This window comes from Erpetoichthys calabaricus, chromosome 2 (genome assembly GCF_900747795.2).
Source record: "Erpetoichthys calabaricus chromosome 2, fErpCal1.3, whole genome shotgun sequence".
Classification (NCBI taxonomy): Eukaryota; Metazoa; Chordata; class Cladistia; order Polypteriformes; family Polypteridae; genus Erpetoichthys; species Erpetoichthys calabaricus.
The window spans coordinates 207,239,678-207,261,896 of record NC_041395.2 but is presented as its reverse complement, the minus strand read 5'-3'; the positions used below and the strand labels follow the sequence as shown (position 1 = coordinate 207,261,896).

At 36.4% G+C, this 22,219-nt stretch overlaps 1 protein-coding gene across 1 annotated transcript in view; it reads right to left on the bottom strand.

The window, feature by feature from the left end:
* LOC114645523 (putative PIP5K1A and PSMD4-like protein) overlaps positions 1-22,219 on the bottom strand; it is a 148,305-nt gene that overhangs the window by 48,472 nt on the left and 77,614 nt on the right. Inside the window, exons 8-15 of the mRNA XM_051922585.1 lie at positions 21,023-21,246; positions 19,667-19,750; positions 12,922-12,970; positions 12,121-12,205; positions 11,024-11,191; positions 7,514-7,640; positions 5,124-5,198; positions 4,895-4,979 (exon numbers count right to left, since the gene is read on the bottom strand). Coding sequence (XP_051778545.1) covers positions 4,895-4,979; positions 5,124-5,198; positions 7,514-7,640; positions 11,024-11,191; positions 12,121-12,205; positions 12,922-12,970; positions 19,667-19,750; positions 21,023-21,246 — 897 coding nt within the window. The remainder of the gene's footprint in view (positions 1-4,894; positions 4,980-5,123; positions 5,199-7,513; positions 7,641-11,023; positions 11,192-12,120; positions 12,206-12,921; positions 12,971-19,666; positions 19,751-21,022; positions 21,247-22,219) is intronic.

Genomic DNA, 22,219 nt, shown 5'->3' with positions numbered 1-22,219 from the left:
TGAACCATCACTTGTTTCAGAGAACAGTGCTTTCTGGCACAAGACTGACAGCTGGTTGTACAAACTGACAGACAGAATTAAAAATAGCCATCAAACACCTTTGACCTATTCTTCCATAATAATTTAAAAACAGAAAATAATTTTCCATAAAATGACCAGCAATGGTATTTACAACAATATAAAAGGGAAAATAATTTTAAAATAATCGGACGCCTGTGTGAAAACAAAAAGCATACATAGCTAAACAAATCCAAACCATTTTAAACAATCAAAACTCTGCAACAGAAAGTGGCGTGTATAAATGTCATATTTTTCACACTGAATGAAAGCGTGACGTGACATGTAGATTAAATCTAAAGAAGCAAGGACCTGAAATCAAATTATTTTTAATATTCCATCTTCTTATTTTGATGCTTTTTGGCAAATCCAAAACTATTTTAGTCAAACTATTTTAGTTATCAATGTTAACAAAGCAATGAATCACAAAGCATAATTATCTACAAATAATTAGGAATGAGTTATGTAAGCAATCATTGCAAATATTGTTAATATGGAAGGAAAAAAAAGAAAAACCATTTAAGGACTTAAACTTTCAATAAACAAGTGATTATTTGTCTGGAACCTTCACTAATATAATGGACAAAACAAATTGCTTATCTTTTCACATCAACCACATTAATTTAAGTTGATTTTACATCTACTGTATACAAATTATATCAAGAAATATAAAATTGGTGAGGATAAAGTACAAAACTGGCACTTGTGATATGAAGAACTGATTATGCAGATGTACAGCAGTTCAGAAAATACAATGGAGGGATTGGATTGTTTATAAAAAAAAAAAAAAAAAAAACCATGCATATTAAATGATGAAAACCAACATTTAACCAGAATGAGACAGGCAGTGTTTGGGGGAGACAGAAACCTGCTGTCTTTCTTCTAAAAGCTAGATGCACTGACATCTACCTGATCAAATCTTTGAGTCCCTACTATGAAGCCATGATTGAAGAAAAAAATCAGCCAACCCTGCAAGAGATCTATTAAACACAGACATCTGGAGAGTAAACGATGAGTCCAATGGATTGTTGAACAAACTTTCATGTTACAAATACTCCAATTTGTTTCATTCCTGCTGAGTCCTTGACATTCTTGATCCATTAAAAATATTGCAAACATAGGCAAACACATAAGATCCAACTTGTCCAATCAAGCCACATATATAAAGCTATACTTTAAGAAACGTAGTCCATACAAACTATGCTGTAGAACAAGGGTTCCCAAACTTTTTTCAGCCGCAGACCCCTTTACCAAAAACTTTTAAAACCGTCGACCCCCTAATTACATGCAATGGTTTTTCATATCCGCACTTGCTTTGATTTGTTCGATAAGACAATGAACAGACATGTTTGTGCTACATGTATTTTCATGCATTCTTACGTGTGACTCTTAATGACAAATTTTACCTTTTCGTTCGCAAATTTGGTATGTAATGTGTTTTTTTTAAATGATTTTACTTCTTAATTAGGTACCTATTGGAATCATAGATATTTTGAAGTAACAAACAAATAGCAGTAGTAAGGGGGTCTATTTTTGCTGTCGTTGACCCCCAAATTTTTTCATTGAAACTATCGACCCCTAGAAAGTTCAAATCGACCCCAGGGGGTCAATATCGACCACTTTGGGAACCCTTGCTGTAGAATATGCCATTAAACCATTTTATCCATACAATTATGAAAGTAAATCAAAAGCATTTTTGAAGAAAAAAAAAATCTGAAAATTTCATTACTTCACAGTGAAAATGTTTCCTTCCTGTTGAAAAATATCACAAAACTATCAGAAATGCTCAGTACTTCAAATGGCACATTGCAATACCCAAGGCATAGCACTAAAATGCATTTAAGACAATGAAGGAAATTTAGTTTTAATATAAAATTGGATAAATAAAGAGCCAAGAAATTCCTGAAGAACTTTCTGAGATGAGTTGGAGATCAGAAGTGTGCTGTTTATCCAACTCAGATTAACCATCTGATCTTCCGCCAGAAGAGGACACGGCAAAATAATAAATAAAACTTCTTTGTTTTCTCTCTCTCTTTTTTTTTTTTTTAAAGAAGGTAGCAGCGGGGACGTTTTTGATCCAGTAGAATGCCAGTAGAATTCTGTTTTAATGGCAAACTATAATCGCACATTTCAGTGCTGGCTTTAGAGTTTCACTGAAACAAATCACAAAACAGAAACTACATCAGTCTGTAACTTGTGCACAATTTTCATAAAATTGCTGTTAAATAAGCTTGAGATTATACTGCAAGATGCTTATTTATTTATTTTTAATTACATGTATATGCAACCTGTATAGGGTAATGTGCCAAAATCTGTGGCATGCACAAATAGGAAAGTCATATGGCATTACAGTATGTTTGTCACATGCATTGCATCACAATCTATATAAAATATGTATGACAACATGGAAAAAACAGAACACATTTTTCCCCCCTTTAAATTTTTCTTGGACACTTTTTCAATCCTTTTCAGCCATACCAGCAAATAATTCTTCATTTGACCATTTCTGGATCATTCTTCTAATTTTGCCTGCTGAAACTGATATTTAAACATTTTATCTCCGTGTAGTTCAGCCACATTGTATTTTTATTTTTTAGCTCCTGCTGTTAAGGTACAAAAGGGTAACAAAAAAAAAATATTTGATGGTTCACAAGCAGGTCACATTCTTCTGTGTGAAGAGAGAATTCCCAAAAATTGGAATTACAGAATACAAATAAAAGGATAATCCACTGATGTGTGGGTCATATTGAATGATCAACTTTCAAAGCAAGCAATGAAGGTAATTGAGTGTTAGAGAAAAGAATCCAATATGAGGTGAAAGTTGGCAAAAATAGTTTGGTTTCATGCCTAGGTAGGGAACAGCAGATGCAATCGTTTTCATGCAAATGCAGAGAAAGTATCTGGTGAAGGTAAAGAAGCTGCATCCCGCATTTGTATATCTGGAAACGGCATCAGACAAGGTACTAAAGGAGGCAGTGAGCAGGGAATTATAAAATGTAGGTATGTATTAATGGTTAATGTCTGCTGTAAAAGACCAAGGTGATGATTTGACGCAAAAGTACAGAACACAGAAGATAGGAGTGGATGGCCATGCGACATGTGCAGTAGAGGTGTTGGGAGAATTTAAATTCAATGCACTGTTTGTTGAAGTTGGGTGGATAACAGACTTAGTTATGTGAAAGGTAGTCTGCTAGTGTCAATTACAATCTTTATTTGTAGACAGTATGTTAGAACAGTGCCGAATGCTAGTGCAGTAAAGTGTAAATTTAGGTATTAGTAATGGACCTATTTGGTATTTTTCCAGCAATTTTCGGTTTACATAATCTTAGTTGGAGACAGTGCATTTCTGTGAATTCTATTGCTCAATGTGAAATACCCAATGACTGAAACCAACTAGTCTGTAACTCGCTTGGATAAACTCAAACAGGTTTTTTGGTCAGAAGGGCAGGCTGTGTACGTGGGAGAGCAGACAACCCAAGAATGCTCAACTGGAAGTACAATGCATAGAATGCAGCAACAAGGAATAAGGAATATGCATGTTCTGAACCACAAACAGAAGAGAACCTCATATGATGTCTCATGTTTTATGCAGGAAAAGAGAATAGAAAAAGAAAAAAAGGGCAGAGACTGCTGCTAAAGACACTGCTGCTTGTTAACCTCGGCTCTGTCAGGCAGTAGGGTGGCTATGGACCTCACAAATAGAAGCTTGCTGGTCTGATGTCTTATATTTTACATACTATAAAAGGACAAAAAAATAAAAAAGGACAAAGATTGTTGCTGAAGTTGCTGCAGATGTTTACCCTTTGTACAGTGCTTGCTCCATTGGACAGTATCCTATTGGCTTTCAGAATAAGGAGCGTGTACAACTGGGCTGGAAGATTTGTGTTCAGTCGGTAAACCTGAACATCGCATCCCATGTCACTTGTGTAATTTGACATAGTGCAGTGACAAGATCAGCGACTGCATTCAGCAAATGTGACACACCACGCAACAAAAAGTCACATAATGTGACATGAGCATTAGCTGACATATGTTGATACCAGATGAAGGTTAGAGCAAAGCAGTGTTAACCAGGGTGAAAGGTGCATGGAGGAAATTCCAGAAGCTGTCCTTCATTCTGACTTCTACAGGGGTCATCTGGTCATTAAAGGGTAATTAAAATTTATGAAAGCTATGCAAGAGGAGTAGTATACTCTATGGGAGTATGATACAGCCAATAAAAGAGGAACATGCTAGGAAAGCTGGGAGAAAAAAAGAATAAAAAAAGACAAGTGGTTTATGTGAGGAGTGTTACAGATTAGGAAGAATGCAGAAATAAGAGTAAGATTTGGTGTGGAAGTGATAGGTGTCATGATGAAGAGAAGCAGACTAAAGGTGATTTGGAGATGTTGAACAAAAGGAAAAGGATGATTTGGTTGGAGGAAAGATTTGGGGACAAGTGGCTAAAGGGTAAACATGGAAAACACCTATTAAAACAAAAAAAGTCACATTCTGAGAATTAAAATTTTATCTAAACTGAAATGATTTACATATAAATATGAATGCTGATCGTGACTTAAGTGTTGTATTCCTCGTTATTCTGCAGTTTACATAATACAGGAAAAATGTGCTCTATTTTTTTAGAAATGCAAAAGAAACAGAAGATAGTCGTACTAATATTCAAAAGCAATTCTGGGTTTTCTGTTTGTTCTTGAATAGGAATGAATAACAGGGATCCAAATATACTTAAAAAAAGCAGGACAAAACTTAACATGCAAGTTCACTTATAAAAATACTAAGCAAATCTAAAAATCATGCTACATACTATTTATATAATGAAACTTAAGTACAAACTTACAAAGCTGATATTTGTTTCAGGCATAATGTCATTCAGTGAAACTGCATCCTGATTGTAAAGGTCATCATGATTTACTGATAAATCACTGGAGTGCCAAGAAGGAAGAAGACAAGAAATAAGAATAACATACTTATTATTTTTGAAAAGAGTAATACATTTTATGTGAAAACAATGAATATTTAGGCTCCAATGACCTCTACAAGCAACACAAAATTGTACTATTACTTACCTTCTAGCTTGGCTATCCATTGAGGTGTCATTAAGCTCTATGCTTTCAGACTTGTGAACCTCTACACCTACTGACCTTCAAAGTAAGAACATGAAAAAAGTTTATATACAAAAATACAGAATATTTAAAAAAAAAATAGGAGGTGTTCCATATGCTGTCTAAATAGCTTTATATCAGTAAGGATCAGGTCATAGAAGAGCTTATATACAGTGCATCTGGAAAGTATTCACAGCGCATCACTTTTTCCACATTTTGTTATGTTACAGCCTTATTCCAAAATGGATTAAATTCATTTTTTTCCCTCAGAATTCTACACACAACACCCCATAATGACAACGTGAAAAAAGTTTACTTGAAGTTTTTACAAATTTATTAAAAATAAAAAAACTGAGAAATCACATGTACATAAGTATTCATAGCCTTTGCTCAATACTTTGTCGATGCACCTTTGGCAGCAATTACAGCCTCAAGTCTTTTTGAATATGATGCCACAAGCTTGGCACACCTATCCTTGGCCAGTTTCGCCCATTCCTCTTTGCAGCACCTCTCAAGCTCCATCAGGTTGGATGGGAAGTGTCGGTGCACAGCTATTTTAAGATCTCTCCAGGGATATTCAATCGGATTCAAGTCTGGGCTCTGGCTGGGCCACTCAAGGACATTCACAGAGTTGTCCTGAAGCCACTCCTTTGATATCTTGGCTGTGTGCGTAGGGTCTTTGTCCTGCTGAAAGATGAACCGTCGCCCCCGTCTGAGGTCAACACCGCTCTGGAGCAGGTTTTCACCCAGGATGTCTCTGTACATTGCTGCAGTCATCCTTCCCTTTATCCTGACTAGTCTCCCAGTTCCTGTCGCTGAAAAACATCCCCACAGCATGATGCTGCCACCACCATGCTTCACTGTAAGGATGGTACTGGCCTGGTGATGAGCAGTGCCTGGTTTCCTCCAAACGTGATGCCTGGCATTCATACCAAAGAGTTCAATCTTTGTCTCACCAGACCAGAGAATTTTCTCTCATGGTCTGAGAGTCCTTCAGGTGCTTTTTGGCAAACTCCAGGCGGGCTGCCATGTGCCTTTTACTAAGGAGTGGCTTCCGTCTGGCCACTCTACCATACAGGCCTGATTGGTGGATTGCTGCAGAGATGGTTGTCCTTCTGGAAGGTTCTCCTCTCTCCACAGAGGACCTCTGGAGCTCTGACAGAGTGACCATCGGGTTCTTGGTCACCTCCCTGACTAAGGCCCTTCTCCCCCGATCGCTCAGTTTAAATGGATGGCCAGCTCTAGGAAGAGTCCTGGTGGTTTCGAACTTCTTTCACTTACAGATGATGGAGGCCACTGTGCTCATTGGGACCTTCAAAGCAGCAGAAATTTTTCTGTAACCTTCCCCAGATTTGTGCCTCGAGACAATCCTGTCTCAGAGGTCTACAGACAATTTCTTTGACTTCATGCTTGGTTTGTGCTCTGACATGAGCAGTCAACTGTGGGACCTTATATAGACAGGTGTGTGCCTTTGCAAATCATGTCCAATCAACTGAATTTACCACAGGTGGACTCCAATTAAGCTGCAGAAACATCTCAAGGATGATCAGGGGAAACAGGATGCACCTGAGCTCAATTTTGAGCTTCATGGCAAAGGCTGTGAATACTTATGTACATGTGCTTTCTCAATGTTTTTATTTTTAATAAATTTGCAAAAATCTCAAGTAAACTTTTTTCACGTTGTCATTATGGGGTGTAGTGTGTGGAATTCTGAGGAAAAAAATGAATTTAATCCATTTTGGAATAAGACTGTAACATAACAAAATGTGGAAAAAGTGATGCGCTGTGAATACTTTCCGGATGCACTGTATAAGGCTGGAGTTAAATACTTATTTATTCCACATTATTTGAATAACTTGTATTTTTTTTAAATTTCTAAAAAAAATACAACAGGATATACACTTTATTTAGCTAAAAACTATCCCTTTTCATCAAGCCTGGGACTTGTGCTCTGAAGAATTTTTGCATTACCACAAAGGACTATCTTCTGCATACCTGAACTTCTATGATCTAATTCACTGTGCCATTTTATCATATTACTGTAAAGTTAAACAACCATTACTTTTGTTATTGTTAGATCACTTTTCTTTACGCTGTGCTCAGAAGATAACTCTTTAATACTTAACATGTTTTACTGGTAATATCTAGTTATCAATTTCACCTCTACATCCATTTTCTCTATTTACGTAATCATTTTCAGGGTCATGAAGGAGAAAGAATCTGTTTCCAGACGCCAAGACCAAATACAGCCAAATCCATCACATGGTACATTCGCACACTAATTCCAACAAAACAAAAACTCTATAAATAAACTAATGTACATCATATGTAAACAAAAAAACATGTATATATACCTTTGAGTGGGTGATATCAACTCAGAATTGCCCGATGAAACATCAAGTTTCATTTCTGCTAAGTTACTGGTGACTTCGTCTAAAGGAAGTGTCCGTGGGAGCAAGTCAGGGCGTCCAGATTGCATGCCTGCAGGAAATCCAATAAATTATCAAGACTGAGAATTTGCTCATCAGATGCTTTTTGTAATAAAAACAGGCTGAAGTGCATTCTCCTTTTTAACAAATTATTTTATATATATATATTTTACTAGTTATTACTTGGCTGATGCCTTTATCCAAGGCAACTTACAACATTGAGATGTAACATTTGGTTATATTTATTTTGTTTTTGCAATTGGAGTACAGTAAGGTGCAGCAATACTGATATGCTTAAAAAATAATTAAATCTACTCAGCACATCATTAAGCTTTGCCTCCTCTTTGTAACTATTAAGTTATTTGAGTTAAGTATACATTCTCTTCACAACTGCTGACCAAAGCAGCAAAATAAATTCGGAGTTATCCAACTAAGTTACCAAAAAACACTTCAGATTTAACATCTTAGTGCAAGATAAACACTGGCCAGTGACAAGGAACCTAATACTTCTGGTAACTGAAGGTGAAATGGGTGGTCATAACCTGTCCTACCCAATTTCCTTATTTAAATTAAACCATGCATATGTTCATTTAACATGGTGAAACTGTAATTAAAGGGAGAAGTCTCGGAAGCAAACCATAGATAGTGATGTGCTCTACAAGATTATATTTTGATTTTTGTGTATTATATATATATTATATATACAGTGGAACCTCTAGATACGAGTTTAATTCGTTCCAGCACTGAGCTTGTATAGCGAATTTCTCGTATCTAGAACAAACTTCCCCATTGAAAATAATGGAAATCCAGTTAATCCGTTCTGCACCCCAAATATATTAACATAAAAATCAATTTTCCTAACAAATAACACTGATAAATTATATATACTGTAGTCTACCTTTAATAAATAACACTGGTAAATAATATAACTGATTATTAAAAGAATCAAAACAGGTGTCCAAAGTGCAGTAGAGCATTCAATAAATCTTTAAATAAATAATCCTTAAAACAGTTGTGAAGTGGAGGTTTAAAATACACAAGAATAACAATCCTTTAACACGAGGTTAAAACGTCAAAAGGATGCCGTCTTTAAAAAACAGATGACAATCCCCGGTGCTTCTTCTCTGTTAGCGTCTCACCTGCGGGCTCTGCAACAGGCGAGACACTCTTAATGCAGATGACCTTCTCTACACCGTCCTGCTTCAGCTGTTTGGCTCGCCTGTTCAGCTACACGCGAGCCTGCAGTCACTCACTCGCCCTGCCGCCCTGCCCTCTCCCTCTCTCTCTTCTTTTACTTTTTCTCCCCCTTAACCGGCTCGCGCTTCTCTATATATGCGGGGAGGACATGGCAGCTGCAGCCCATCAGCCACAGGAACAATCATGGATGTGGGCAGTTTCCCACCTGTGCACTTAAGTGAGAAACGCAGACACCGCAGACCGCGGCTCGCAACTGCTACCACGCCCCCTCGCTAAGCCGCGAGCTATACCCACAGCCTGGCTCGTGGCTCGTTACGCGAACCAATGCTCGTATTTAGATCTGAATTTTTCACTCATACTTTCCTCGTATTTTGAATTTCTCGTATACAGAGGTGATCGTATCTCGAGGTTCCACTGTATATATATATACACATATACACACAGTATCTCACAAAAGTGAGTACACCCCTCACATTTTTGTAAGTATTTTATTCTATCTTTACATGGGACAACACTGAAGATATGACACTTTGATACAATGTAAAGTAGTCAGTGTACAGCTTGTATAACAGTGTACATTTGCTGTCCCCTCAAAATAACTAAACACACAGCCATTAATGTCTAAACCGCTGGCAACAAAAGTGAGTACACCCCTAAGTGAAAAATGTCTAAATTGTGCCCAAACTGTCAATATTTTGTGTGGCCATCATTATTTTCCAGCACTACCGTAACTCTCTTGGGCATGGAGTTCACTAGAGCTTCACAGGTTGCCACTGGAATCCTCTTCCACTCCTCCATGACGACATCACGGAGCTGGTGGATGTTAGAGACCTTGAGCTCCTCCACCTTCAGTTTGAGGATGCCCCACAGATGCTTAATAGGGTTTAGGTCTGGAGACATGGTTGGCCAGTCCAGCATCTTGAAGATGGATTATTTGATGATTATTTGGTTTACTTGTGTGTTTTTTAGAAATAGAGCTTGCATGTCTTAAAAACCACAATGTCTGGAAACTGCTAAATTCAAATTACAGGCATACAAAAATCAAAATACAATCTTGTAGAGCACATCACTATCTATGGTTTGTTTCCGAGACTTCTCCCCTTTAATTACAGTTTACATATATAGTCACACACGTGCGAATAGGAGGCAGCTGAAGGACTTAAAAACTAATGGTAACACATCTGCCCAGGGGGAGGCGGCAACTCTGTTTCTAAGTCGCCTGCAGACCTTTCCCGGGAAATCCCACCTGGATCCGCTGCCTCACTTCCGGTCCCAAGGATGACATCACTTCCTCCGGACTTCCTATAAAGCCTCACTCCCTTCCTCTGGAATTCAGCCTCTGATTTGGACTCAGTCTTGTAAACTACTTTTGCTTACATTTCTCTAACTTTGCAGCCAGGGACAGATTATACGGGTGGCTGCCCCAAACCTTCCCATGTGTGAAGTTTGTGCTGTCACAATATATATGTATTTGAGTTTGAGTTAAAGAAATTATTTTATATATAATATATATAATATAAATATATATTATATATACACACACACACACACACAGGGGCTGTGCCCCCTACTCGCTTTGCTTGCCCACCCCACAACCCCCGCCTCAGGGGGCGTGCTTCATGCTAGACACTTCGTGTCCCTGCCACTTGTGTTCTGAAGGGGCGGGGTTGGGTGGTTATCTGAGCACAGTCCAAGGAGAGGCAGACAAATCAGCTACTGCTGCCTTGATGCGTGATCTGCATGTTGCGCAGCACAACAATCATTTAAAAGCCTGTACAGCAGCTGCTGCTGCCGTGATGCGGGATCTGCATGTCACGCTGCGCGATGATCATTTAAAAGCCTGTACAGCAGCTGTCCTTTTGTCTCACTTCCTTGTTTTGTGGGACGTTAAAGTGTCTCAAAGAAATTGTAAGTAGGGTATGACATGCAAGAAGTCTCACGGGACTTGATCACGTCTCGACCCAAAAATTTTTTTATATAATAGATAGATCTATTATAAATAAGCACTATCATCTAGCTTCACAGAAAAAAAGTACATACATGAGCAAAAATGGATTTGCTGCTTTTTGGTTAGCAATAGTTTTGTTTTTTGTGCAATGGTGGTGGAATAAAAGATTAAATTAAAACTTGGTAATACTAGGCACTAAAATCCTTTAAAGTCTGTTAGACAGGACTAAAGTAGGATGTTTAAAAGCAATTACAAAAAGAATGCTAATGTTTCAGATTATTTCAACTTACTGTGCTCTACCTCTGCTTCAGTTGTAACCTGCTGATAATGGCTATAATATACTGCTTTTGCATCCAGCTGTGACTGAGCATGAGCTGAAGTGCTAGCAGCCCCTGAAGGATTTCTTCTGGTACCAGCTTGGCCACCACGTCGACTCTTCTTTGAGGGTGAAGGTTTCACTGTTAAAAGGCAGGAAAAAAAATTTAAGCACTAAAAAACTAAGTTTACTAAAAGATAGTTTGATCCAAATGCAGCATTTAACTTCACTATATAAAAAGCCTAACTTGTTCTTTCAGGTTTTAGCTGATTCAATATTAGAAACTACGCTATTAGTGTAATACATAATCATGATCACAATCGTTTTTGGACAATATGACAACTACAGAGTCTCAAACGCCCACTCTCAGTCTATTAGATATTATCAAGTCACCTGAGTACTTTTTGAGTGCATGCTCTCCATGTAATTTTGTTTGTCTACTTCATCCCAGGTCAACATTATAAATGTGATAATGGTGTTGCACTAAATATATTTTAAAAAGAAACCTGGAGAAGAAAAAAAAAACATCACCCAGCACATGGTATATAAATGAAGACAAACTATGAATGAGCTGAAGTTCTAACGCCTTATTCATGAATGAATGCCTGTTTATCGTTTGAATACAAAAACATTGTCTACAAACAGGATCGAGGGATTCTTCATTGTGTGACACCACTATATGTCTCATGTATTCTTGAAGTGTTTTGATCATGTTGTAAGTGTAAGTATGACTTTAATTTTTTAAAACCAGGTAAAAAAATATCCAAACGTCAATGTACTGCTTATATTAATATTTTTTGTAAAGTTATGAGTCTTTATTATCATCTCTAAAGTTGTTTTTATATCATCTCTATGTCACAGACAATGGGACAAATGTTTGTAAAAGTGAAAAAAAAACAACTTAACAGTGCTCAGTACTTTATTTTAATAAATCTTTCAACAATATTTAACACTAAAATATTCTATAATCTATCCCCAAAAAAGTACTTTATAATTCAGTGAAATTTCAGAATAGAAAATGTGTTGTATATAATATAGATATCAAAACAATGTATCAGAAATATCACTTACATGGGATTTTCTTAAAGACTGTGGTGCACATGAACTTTTGAAATCTTTCTGCGTAGAAACCTGGTCTGTGCACTGACACAGTGTCCTGAAGCAAATATATCAATGTGACAGGTTGTGTTAAAATACACATTTATCCATTTACAAATATCAACTTGCATCCTACAAATAATTAAACACACAGAAGCAAAAAACAGATGCATTGAGCAATGTGTACAAATTTTCTGAACTTACCAGTTGTTGACAAGCATATATCATTCACTCAACATCACCCCAACATTCACAATAAGGATTGCAAATGTTAATTGAATGTGTAATTAGTTATAATTTACTGGCAGAAATAATCCACATGGACAAAAAAAACTGTCACAAGTTAGAATATCCAATACTCCATACAAATAACTTATTTTTAAGGTTATGACAGGTTTAGATAACCTAGTAACATTCCAATGATTTACCCTTCCTTATTCAAAGAGGCAACAAAACCACTTCATAATAAAATAACAGCAACAATGATTATGTTGAGTTGAGACACGGGGATGCTGCTTATTTGCTGAACATATACATAATTTACTTTTGCACAAATGCACTTCCCTCCAAATGTAAATCACAATGAAATATTTTTACTTGCCTATTTTACATTTTTTTTTTAATTGTGCAAATGTTAAAAATTGTGTTTGTATATTAACATGATAAATAAGTAATACTAGAAGCATTAGCTTTCAGTGACAGTAAACACAGAGAACTTAATTTGTAATTGCCTTTTTTTAGTGGTGTTATCACAAAATGAAAAGAAATACTCACTCCATCATGAACAAGTGCTTTCCATGAATGTTCCAACTTCTTAACAAGCCTACAGAGAAAAGATATTAAACTCTTTTTTCCAAGTATAACAGTCTATTGTAAGATCAGTTCAGTATTTTTGAGAATATACCCCAGGGTTAAAAAAAAAAAAAAGGGGAGGGGGGCAGGTTTTAAATGCACGACTGCGGGAAGTTAATGAGGTAGTTGGAGAGAGTTGGACCTGCATATGCAGGTGTGAGCGTTCTCAATGGCTTCCTGTGGCGTGTGTTTAAGGCGCAGCGCACACGGAGGTATATATACGGGTCGGCACCAGGAAAAAGGATGGATCAAGGAATCAGATGGATTGAGAATTCAAGGAATGGATCGTGATCAAAGAAAAGGGAAAAGACGGTGGGAAAAAAGGAGATTAAAGGACATGAATGGCGGTTTTGGAAGTTACGATCTGGCCACCTGGAGGGAGGAGACAGCACGAGCTGGGGCCCCGCGAAGAAGCGTTTGTCTGTAGCGCTCTAGGGGCTAGTCCACCCCACTGAATGTTCGGATGGAGTGGTGTGAGCAAGGCAGGTGACCAACCGATGTATCTGAGGAGCGACTACGTGAGAATGAAGGAAGAAGGGAGGAGAGCCGAACTCGGACGGTCTGTCCGTGATGCCTGGAGGCAGCCAAGATGGAGCTTGGCCGAAAGGAGCTTGTTGCTGTTGGGTCTCCGCCGGCTACGGGAGTAATGGGTGGGTCAGGGAGAATGAGAGACGGATGTGTGTTGAGAACGTGATGAGAGAGACTGCATTTTAACTTCTGATTTTAACGGATTCATTTATTGGTTTTTATCCAAAGTTTTCACTGTTTTTATGGATTATTGGAACTGTGGAGCACTGCACTTTCTGTTTTGACACAACTGTTTGCTTTAATAACAGCACCTTGGCACTTTTTGAATTATCTCCTGGCTTCATTTGAGAATTGTCCTCATTTGTCAGCTTATCTCGGTGACATTACTGACGGTGTTAGGTTCAAAAGCTCCCAGAAATCAGATGGGAGAATGGAGCGAACATGCATCATCACAGAGAGAGAGATGATGAAAGACGATTTTCAGAATTACGAACTAACACAGCACAGTTTTAATCTATAGGAAGCAATAGAAATAATTTATATATAATGCCTTGAAGTATTCAGCCCTAACCATTTTTATGGATTTTGATTAGTTTCAACACAAAAAATCATTAATATGAATAATGACAAAAAAAACAAAAAACAAACCTGAAATATCAATAATTTGTAAGTATTCAAAACTTATCACCACAACGTAATGGAGCAACATCTTAAAATTACTCTTTCCAAATTTGCTCAATTAGCCTGGGTTAGTTGGGGGAGTGGTGATCAACAGTAATTTTTGGGTCTTGCCACAGATGCTTAATAAGGTTACATTAAGGTTAGGAATAAGGTGAGTGAGTTATGGATCAATGTTCCATTGAACAACAAATTTCTCCCCTAGTTTAAGCTTTCTGACAGAGGACTAGATTTTCCTCCTAATCTTTCTGTATTACCCAAAATTCACTGGTTAGGTCTGACAAGTAGATCTTGCTGCTAAAAAGCACCCCAAAATTGATGCTGCCACCGCCACAATTTAAAGTAGGAAGTGTTATATGGCTGGTGTGTAGAACTTGATTTATGCCAAACATACTACTTTAGTACTCAGGTAAAAAGTTCTACTTTAGGATGTTCTAAAATTTTTCATAAGCCAGGGCTTCTTCCTCTAACACTTCCAAGTTGTGAAAAACCTCACCAGTTGTAGTCATGGACATCAGCCACTCAGGCAGAGTAACCATGCACAATGGCCATGCTGACAAGTACCATTTGTGTTTGCCAACTAAGTTTAGAGGGGACACTTGATCTGCATTTCTAGTTTCATATTTCTTTCAATTTCTATATAATGGACTGCCCTGAGCTCTGAGATTTGTTAAATCTCTCCCCAGATCTGTGCTTCTCTATAATTATATACCTGACTTGTTTTGTCTTCATTTTGGGTGACTTTGCAGAAAATCTCTATCATACTGTTGGACTTCAGTAAGAGGGATGACTTGTCCCTATAAATTGAGAACAAGTTGTCCACCCATTTCCAACAAAGATGGACACCATCAACAAATTTGGCAGATGCTAAGGTACTGCACCTGAGCAAAGTTAGGTTTATATTCACTAGGGGTATGAATGCTTTTTGAAAATCAGTTTTGATATATTCCTTTGAAGCATATTGTTTCATCTCTCAAATTGTTTCTTTTGATTTGATACACTGTTTTGTTGATTAGCTGGACAATTATGTATGTATTGTAGGCTTAGAAATAGAGACAATACAATGTGAAAATAAGCTTGGGGTGCTGAAAACTTTTAAGACATCAAGGCACAAAATCTCATTTCAGCAGACATTACTCCAGTGTCATAACGGTAATCTTTCTTACCTTATCCTTAATTAATCATGTTGAAATGCAAATTGGTTATGAGGGAAAATTATGCTTAAATGGGCTATGGCTATTCAATAAAGTATGTAAATTATCTTTTTTTGGGTTGCAAGGTACTGGCATGTCTCAAGTTCTATTCTGGTTCCATATACTGTATGGCTAAAACAAAACAGCTTTCTCAAGAAATACATCATCCGATTGTTGTTTTGCAAATGAATGTTATTCCATATGACAGTTTGCCAAGAAACTGAAGATGTCATAAATGTCTCTACTACTGTCTTGAGAGAAGGAAAACTAGATTTTACCAAGGATAGAAAAACAAGTGGAAGGTCCAGACGTACAACTGTACAATAGATTAAGTAGATCAGAGTCTGTAGTTTGAAAAAAAGACACATTACAGGTCCTCTGTCTGTTGATCACTTTATCAGTAAATGTCAAATAGCAGTGTCATTTCTTCATTAAGTATTATAGATAGAGAGATAGATAAAGAGATAGAGATATGATAGAGAGATAGATAGATAGAGAGATAGATAGATAGATTAGATAGATACTTTATTAATCCCAAGGGGAAATTCACATACTCCAGCAGCAGCATACTGATAAAGAACAATATTAAATTAAAGAGTGATAACAATGCAGGTATACAGACAGACAATAACTTTGTATAATTTTAACGTTTACCCCCCCCCCCCGGGTGGAATTGAAGAGTCGCATAGTGTGGGGGAGGAACGATCTCCTCAGTCTGTCAGTGGAGCAGGACATAGACAGCAGTCTGTTGCTGAAGCTGCTCCTCTGTCTGGAGATGATACTGTTTTATATCAATGATAAATGAGAACACAGATTTTGTCACCTACACTTAACAACTTTCAATTCTATATTTCATGAAGCACCTGTAATATCTAGGAAAATTTGCTTTCACAATGAACAAATCTAATTATTGAGTCAAGAAAATTAATTTAAAATTAACTTGAAGACACATTAAGTCTTGAGAGCTGTAGTAGAATAAGGAACGTTCATGCTACTCAAGTCTGTTAGAACACACTGAATTGTGACTGTCACTAGCACAGTCTAACCTTCCTCAGATTCTTGGGTAATCTTGTGATGTCATGATAGATTATATAAATCATTTTTACTTATTCAATTCCCTTTTCAATGTGTTATTAGTACATCTATTCTTTAATGTAATTTTTATTTAGCAGAAATTACCTAGTAATAGTGCTTTGCTACTACTAAATTTGCATTTCTTCTTAGTCAATACATTTAAACAAATGTTCCAGTTTATTATAATATGTCACACTAGCCGACATCCGCCGTAGCATACGGCGGTGTAAGAATAGGAACGGAAAACGGTGAGAAAGGAATTCAGAAATCAAGAAGAAATAAATACTTCTTGAAAGATGCAGTGTGCATGTAGAATTTCCGGCAAAAAAGGATTACATGTGAAATTGATAAATCAGGCTTTCCAAATTTACGTACGATGGTCATGGCATCCTGATAGTTTTGTTGCATGTATCTTGGACTTCCTGGAAATGTGGACGGTAATATGATCATTTTGCCTACACGTACGTTGTTATTTTCAAAGTTTGCTTGCAGTGTGTCCGATAGTTCCATGCGGTGATCTTGTTGATGTAATCTGAGATAGTAGAGACACGCGCCTTCTGTTTTAACATACGCATCTACAACGTACTGTTGGAAGAGTTTGCTGCTGGAGTGCAAAATACCAAATGTATTCCTCATTGCTAATCTGTACGCGTAAAACTAGCATTGAGTAAGCCTTATTTGCTTGGCGGTTCTTTTATCGGGAACATGTTATAAATCTTTGTGCCAGCCAATGTCCCCGTAAGGGAATAAAAGTGGGTAAACCATAGGATCGCAATTCATATTCAGCGTGGAAATCTGTTTACAGGAGTTGCCTATGGGATAGATGCACATGTCCCTTTCGGCAGGCGTTTCGCCATCTTCTCCGACGAAAATCGCTGCAACATGTCGGGGCATTCTATCGTCGTAAATCCTGCCTAGGGTTTTCCTTGAAACCCATTCGTACAGATGCTGTTGGATTGGACTGAGCGATTTCATGCATGTGTTTGAATGATTTAGCGAAGGGGTTGATGGTTCTGAGCATGGAATCTAGCTGGAGAAGTACATTTTCTCTGCATGCAGAGTTTGCTTTATTTTGTAAGTGTACTTCAGTAACTTGCACTGTGTCAAAAACATACAACTGTCCATATCCTGGAGAGGTAGAAGTGTTAGCGTATAGTGGAGAGATTTGATGATAAATTTGCCCGTGTATTTTAAAACAGTATGGTCTGTGGCCAGGAGGTTGAGTTATCTGTGCAGCCATGGAAGCAAACGCTAGAGAAGAGTTGTATTTTCGAATGTGTTCATGATAATTTTTAGTTTCTGATGTTTGCTGTGTAAGAAGCTGTTGTAAAAACACAGGTGGCTCCTGCAAAGGTGGTAAAGCTACTTTACCGTTGTGGCAGCACCTCGAGTACTTGTTGGATGTATTACACTCAGCAGACCAGTATAGTGCATGACATGGAAGAGGACAAATAGGAATCGAGAAATGCCGTGTCAGCTGCGTTTGGGCGGGATCGGATTTGAAGTGGAAGCAGGACGAATCAGAAGAGAAATATATACAAGAGATATATAGGACAATTAGCTTTAAAAGATAAACTGGTGTAAAACCTCTAGAATATTATATGCCATAACTCTGTGAACAAGTTAGTCATTCACAAATAACGTTGTTGTTGAATAAGCATTCATTCTTTGAAATACTACATACTGTAATTTGCATTAATTGGTTCTTAAATATCATCACTAAGGTAGTTGTGATCTTGATAAGCAATTTTGTGGGAGTACTTGACAATGATGTATGAAACTAAAATTTTCCTTATGAACCCAGTCAGGGAAGTTTGATATAAATATGACAAAAAAAAAATACTATATACACACACACACAAAAGAAAAGTTTGTAAAAAAACACACAACACTTTAGTTGCAATTTCAGCCTTTACAGGCACAATAGAGCTCTGTAGAATAAAAAATACAGCTCAGCTCTTACAAGTCATGAGTCTATGATTTGTGGATCTACCTATTCGTAGGTTTGTAATCAATAATTAAATGAAAATTACTTTGCAAGTTTTACGACCTACTGCAGAAAACAGCACATGACGCTGAAGCAGCACTATTAAATGAACAGCAAATCTTAGCAGGGTGAAACAAGCAGAAGCACAACTTTTAAAAGGGAGCCATAAGATCATTGTGTGTTTTTCTTTGTTTTTTTGTTTCAATCCTTCACTGCACAACTGGATTACAATTACAGTCTTTGGATTAAAGTTTTCTCTGGATTTATGTTGTCCTGTGCTTGCTTGCTTATGTGATTTTGTCTAGGTTGGAAAATGTCTTTGTCTGAGGGGAACTCCCAACTTCTACAAATATTCTATATAACTACACAACCATCATCATCTGCCCCCATGAAACTGGACAGTTTCATGAATATTTATTATTTGTGGTTTTATACTTAGTGTTTTGTTGAATTTCTTTTGTATCTATAATATTATTTTTATGGTTTACTCCCATAAATATTCACAAAAATGTATTGCAGGTTACATTGTTATAAAGTTCTAGTTCACTAAAGAACTGCAGAACTACGGAATTTGTTTTGGGGATGCCATGCATATTTGCAACAGCAGCTGACCACACACAAGTGATTTGCTTGCACAGAGATTGTGCTATCTCACATTTCTCACATCTTTTTTTGTGTTGTAGTTAGTATTCTAAGTTTATTGCACTATATAATCATGGGCCAAAAATATACTTGCAGATTTTCACATTTGTGGGGGTCCTGCACCCCTAAACCCTGCGAACTGCAAGGGATAAATGTAATAAAGCTACACTTAATCTAATACAGCATATACCAATGAGCAACAAAATTTTTTAATGAACAGTATAGTGTAGTGTGCATACTGCTCAAGTGTAATACTATGATGGTAATAGTTATTTAATTTCTTTAAATGATTTCTATGTTGCATATTGTTGATTGGTTAAAGATAAAAATGTAGAGCACATATGCAGAGTGACACAACCATGTATGTTTCAAGAAGAAACAGCCTTAAACTTCATTATACTTTAAAAATAAATTTGGATGATTATTACTTAAAGAGTCAACTGCAGAAAGAAATGAGAAAGTGGATGAAAGACGATACAAAATAACACAAAACTAAGTATTCTTTATTTCCTTTTATAGCAAAAAGTTGCAAATGAAACAGTCTAAAAGCTGTAAAGCCACTTACCTATATGATTGAAGAATGTCAATGACTCCAATATAGACAAGCAACTGCTCTCCTTTGGAGTTTCTGGCTGGAATACCTCCCATTCTGAAAAAGGTTATAATACACACAGCATTCATTTATTGTAATATAAAAAATATAAAAATGATTATAGAAATTAATGAACATACATACATTAATGCTAAGAAAATAATGATTTATCATTGCAAAAACAATTATTTCAGCAAGTTTTTGTTGTTTTCTTCATAAAAGCTTGTGTTAAGACTCACTAAAAACATTCAGAAGTTAAAGCTTTTTAATACAATTCAACTTAACAGAAATATACATTTAAACTAGTGTTGGTACTTTTGTCAAAATGACAGTGACTACGCTACACAACTGAAGAAAACAATCTCATCTATTTATTTAAAAGTCTGAATCATTATAAATCTGTTTCAAACCTGCTTGTATTATTATAAAAGAGGGAGACAGTGTCACTACTCGATCTATGCTAGAAGCAGAGATAGAAGTGACATCTTCATATTCAAGACAAGGTGGACAGAAAGTGTACATTTAACAGGTCTCTCACAAGCTAAGCAATTACTCCATTGCAATATACATTCCATCTACAAACTTTGAAAGTCTGGTGTATTTATTCAAGGCAACTCAGTCACACAGTGGCAAGAGCAGGATTTAAACCCACAGTCTCAGAGTTTGAAGTCTTAGATCCAAAACCTTACCCACTACAACACACACCTTGCCATAATATTAACTGAAAGGGTGGGTATATGTGTTGAGGACTAAAAATACCACATACTTAAAAATACTTAGTTATATAGTACTTCTGATACACTAGATTAACTGTTGGTACTACAATTAAGGCCCATTGTCTAATGAAATTTCCTGGGTGGAGCTGGGTAGCACAGCTAGATACAACATACTTGAAAACTGAAAATATTTTTTTACGCATAAAAGTTGTTTTGTGGGTAAATAACTTTCTATACTTTAGCTATAATGTCTGTGTCTTTAATCTTACCAAGTATTTAGCTAGTATATAACTTGCAAAACCTTTACTAATATGGACACAACCTTGTGGAAACAGGTTAAAACACCCTCATTTTGTGAGATTCCTATTTTTGTTTATATCCATCTACCTTGTTTTGAAATTCCCTGGATATTATTTGTATTAAACACATGTACATTAACTAGGATATTAAATCTTACTTACATTATAAAATTATTATTTCAACAGAGCAATAACTTGGAAATCTTAAATATTTTTCATTTTCAGTGGGATGAAAATGTTTTTAATTAGCTAACTATGCAAAAATAGTTATTTTCTCCTTTCTTATATGACACTGTATATAAGAGCATACTTACTGGTCTTCTGTGTCAATGCTACCTCCTGCACAGCCTTCTCCTTGGATTGACTCCATTGCTGTGCAGTAAAGTGCCTTTTGCCCCACAGGTTTCCGTCGATCTTGTGCACCACCACCATCCGGCCGGCCAAGACTTGCTTCAGCTTCCTTTTCTCGTTGGGCTTGATCTAAGTTATGAATTCCCACAAGGAGACTATAATCCATAATCTTGAAGCTCTGTAGTACCTGAAAAGGAGGACAAAAACAATAACAATTCTCTGCTTCATAAATTAAGGAACAATTTTAAAGAAATTAAAACCTAATATGACCAGATTTAGTCTAAGGTAAATATGCCTCCTAATTAAATGCTGTAAATCCCTTAAAGACTCTTGATAGTGATAAATGCTATTATAGCTAGGCTAAAGAACTAAGTACTATATTTTATACACTGGGTTTGCCAATTAATTTGTTAAATTGTGAAAAACTATCAAAAAGTACAACTGAGGAATTATGTATTGATACCATTTACCATGGAAAGGGAAAGGCTAGGATTGAGTATGGCTGATAAATCTCTTTAAATGCCAACCAGATTTAATATCTTTATTCAATTTGCTCACATATATACAACAGAAATAGAAATATAGCAAAAAGAATTAATTTTTTTTCTTCAAAACCCCCTATTCATTTTTGTACAGTAAAATTAAATACATACTGTATGTCATTGTAAAAGAAGATCAGAATCAGTAACTTTAAAAAGATAAACATATACTGAATTGATAAGAAAATAATTATATATAAAACACCACTGGTAACTTAAAATTAGAGCTAACATATACACATTACTATAAATTCACATACAGAAACTGCACTCCAGTGTCTTTATAATCCAGAATAAATCTAAAATGTTGAAGAACATCAAAAGGATATATAGTGTATTCCAACTCAAAAAGTATCAAACATTAAGCACTCTTTCTTTATCACCTTCTGCTTGTCTGTCTCCCTCTTGATCCTTTGAGTAAGCCTCTAAACTCTACAGTAAATATTTCTTTGCCAGGAGGTAGACTTTAAAAATCTTCTTGGGGTTACTTCCAACAGTAAGCCCTGGATTAATGTTTGTGGTTTGTGATCATGACTACAACAATACTATATTATAACTTCATTTGGTTGATTATTGTTTGTGTGTTCCACAAAACTGTATTTATCCTTGATTTTTCAGGGA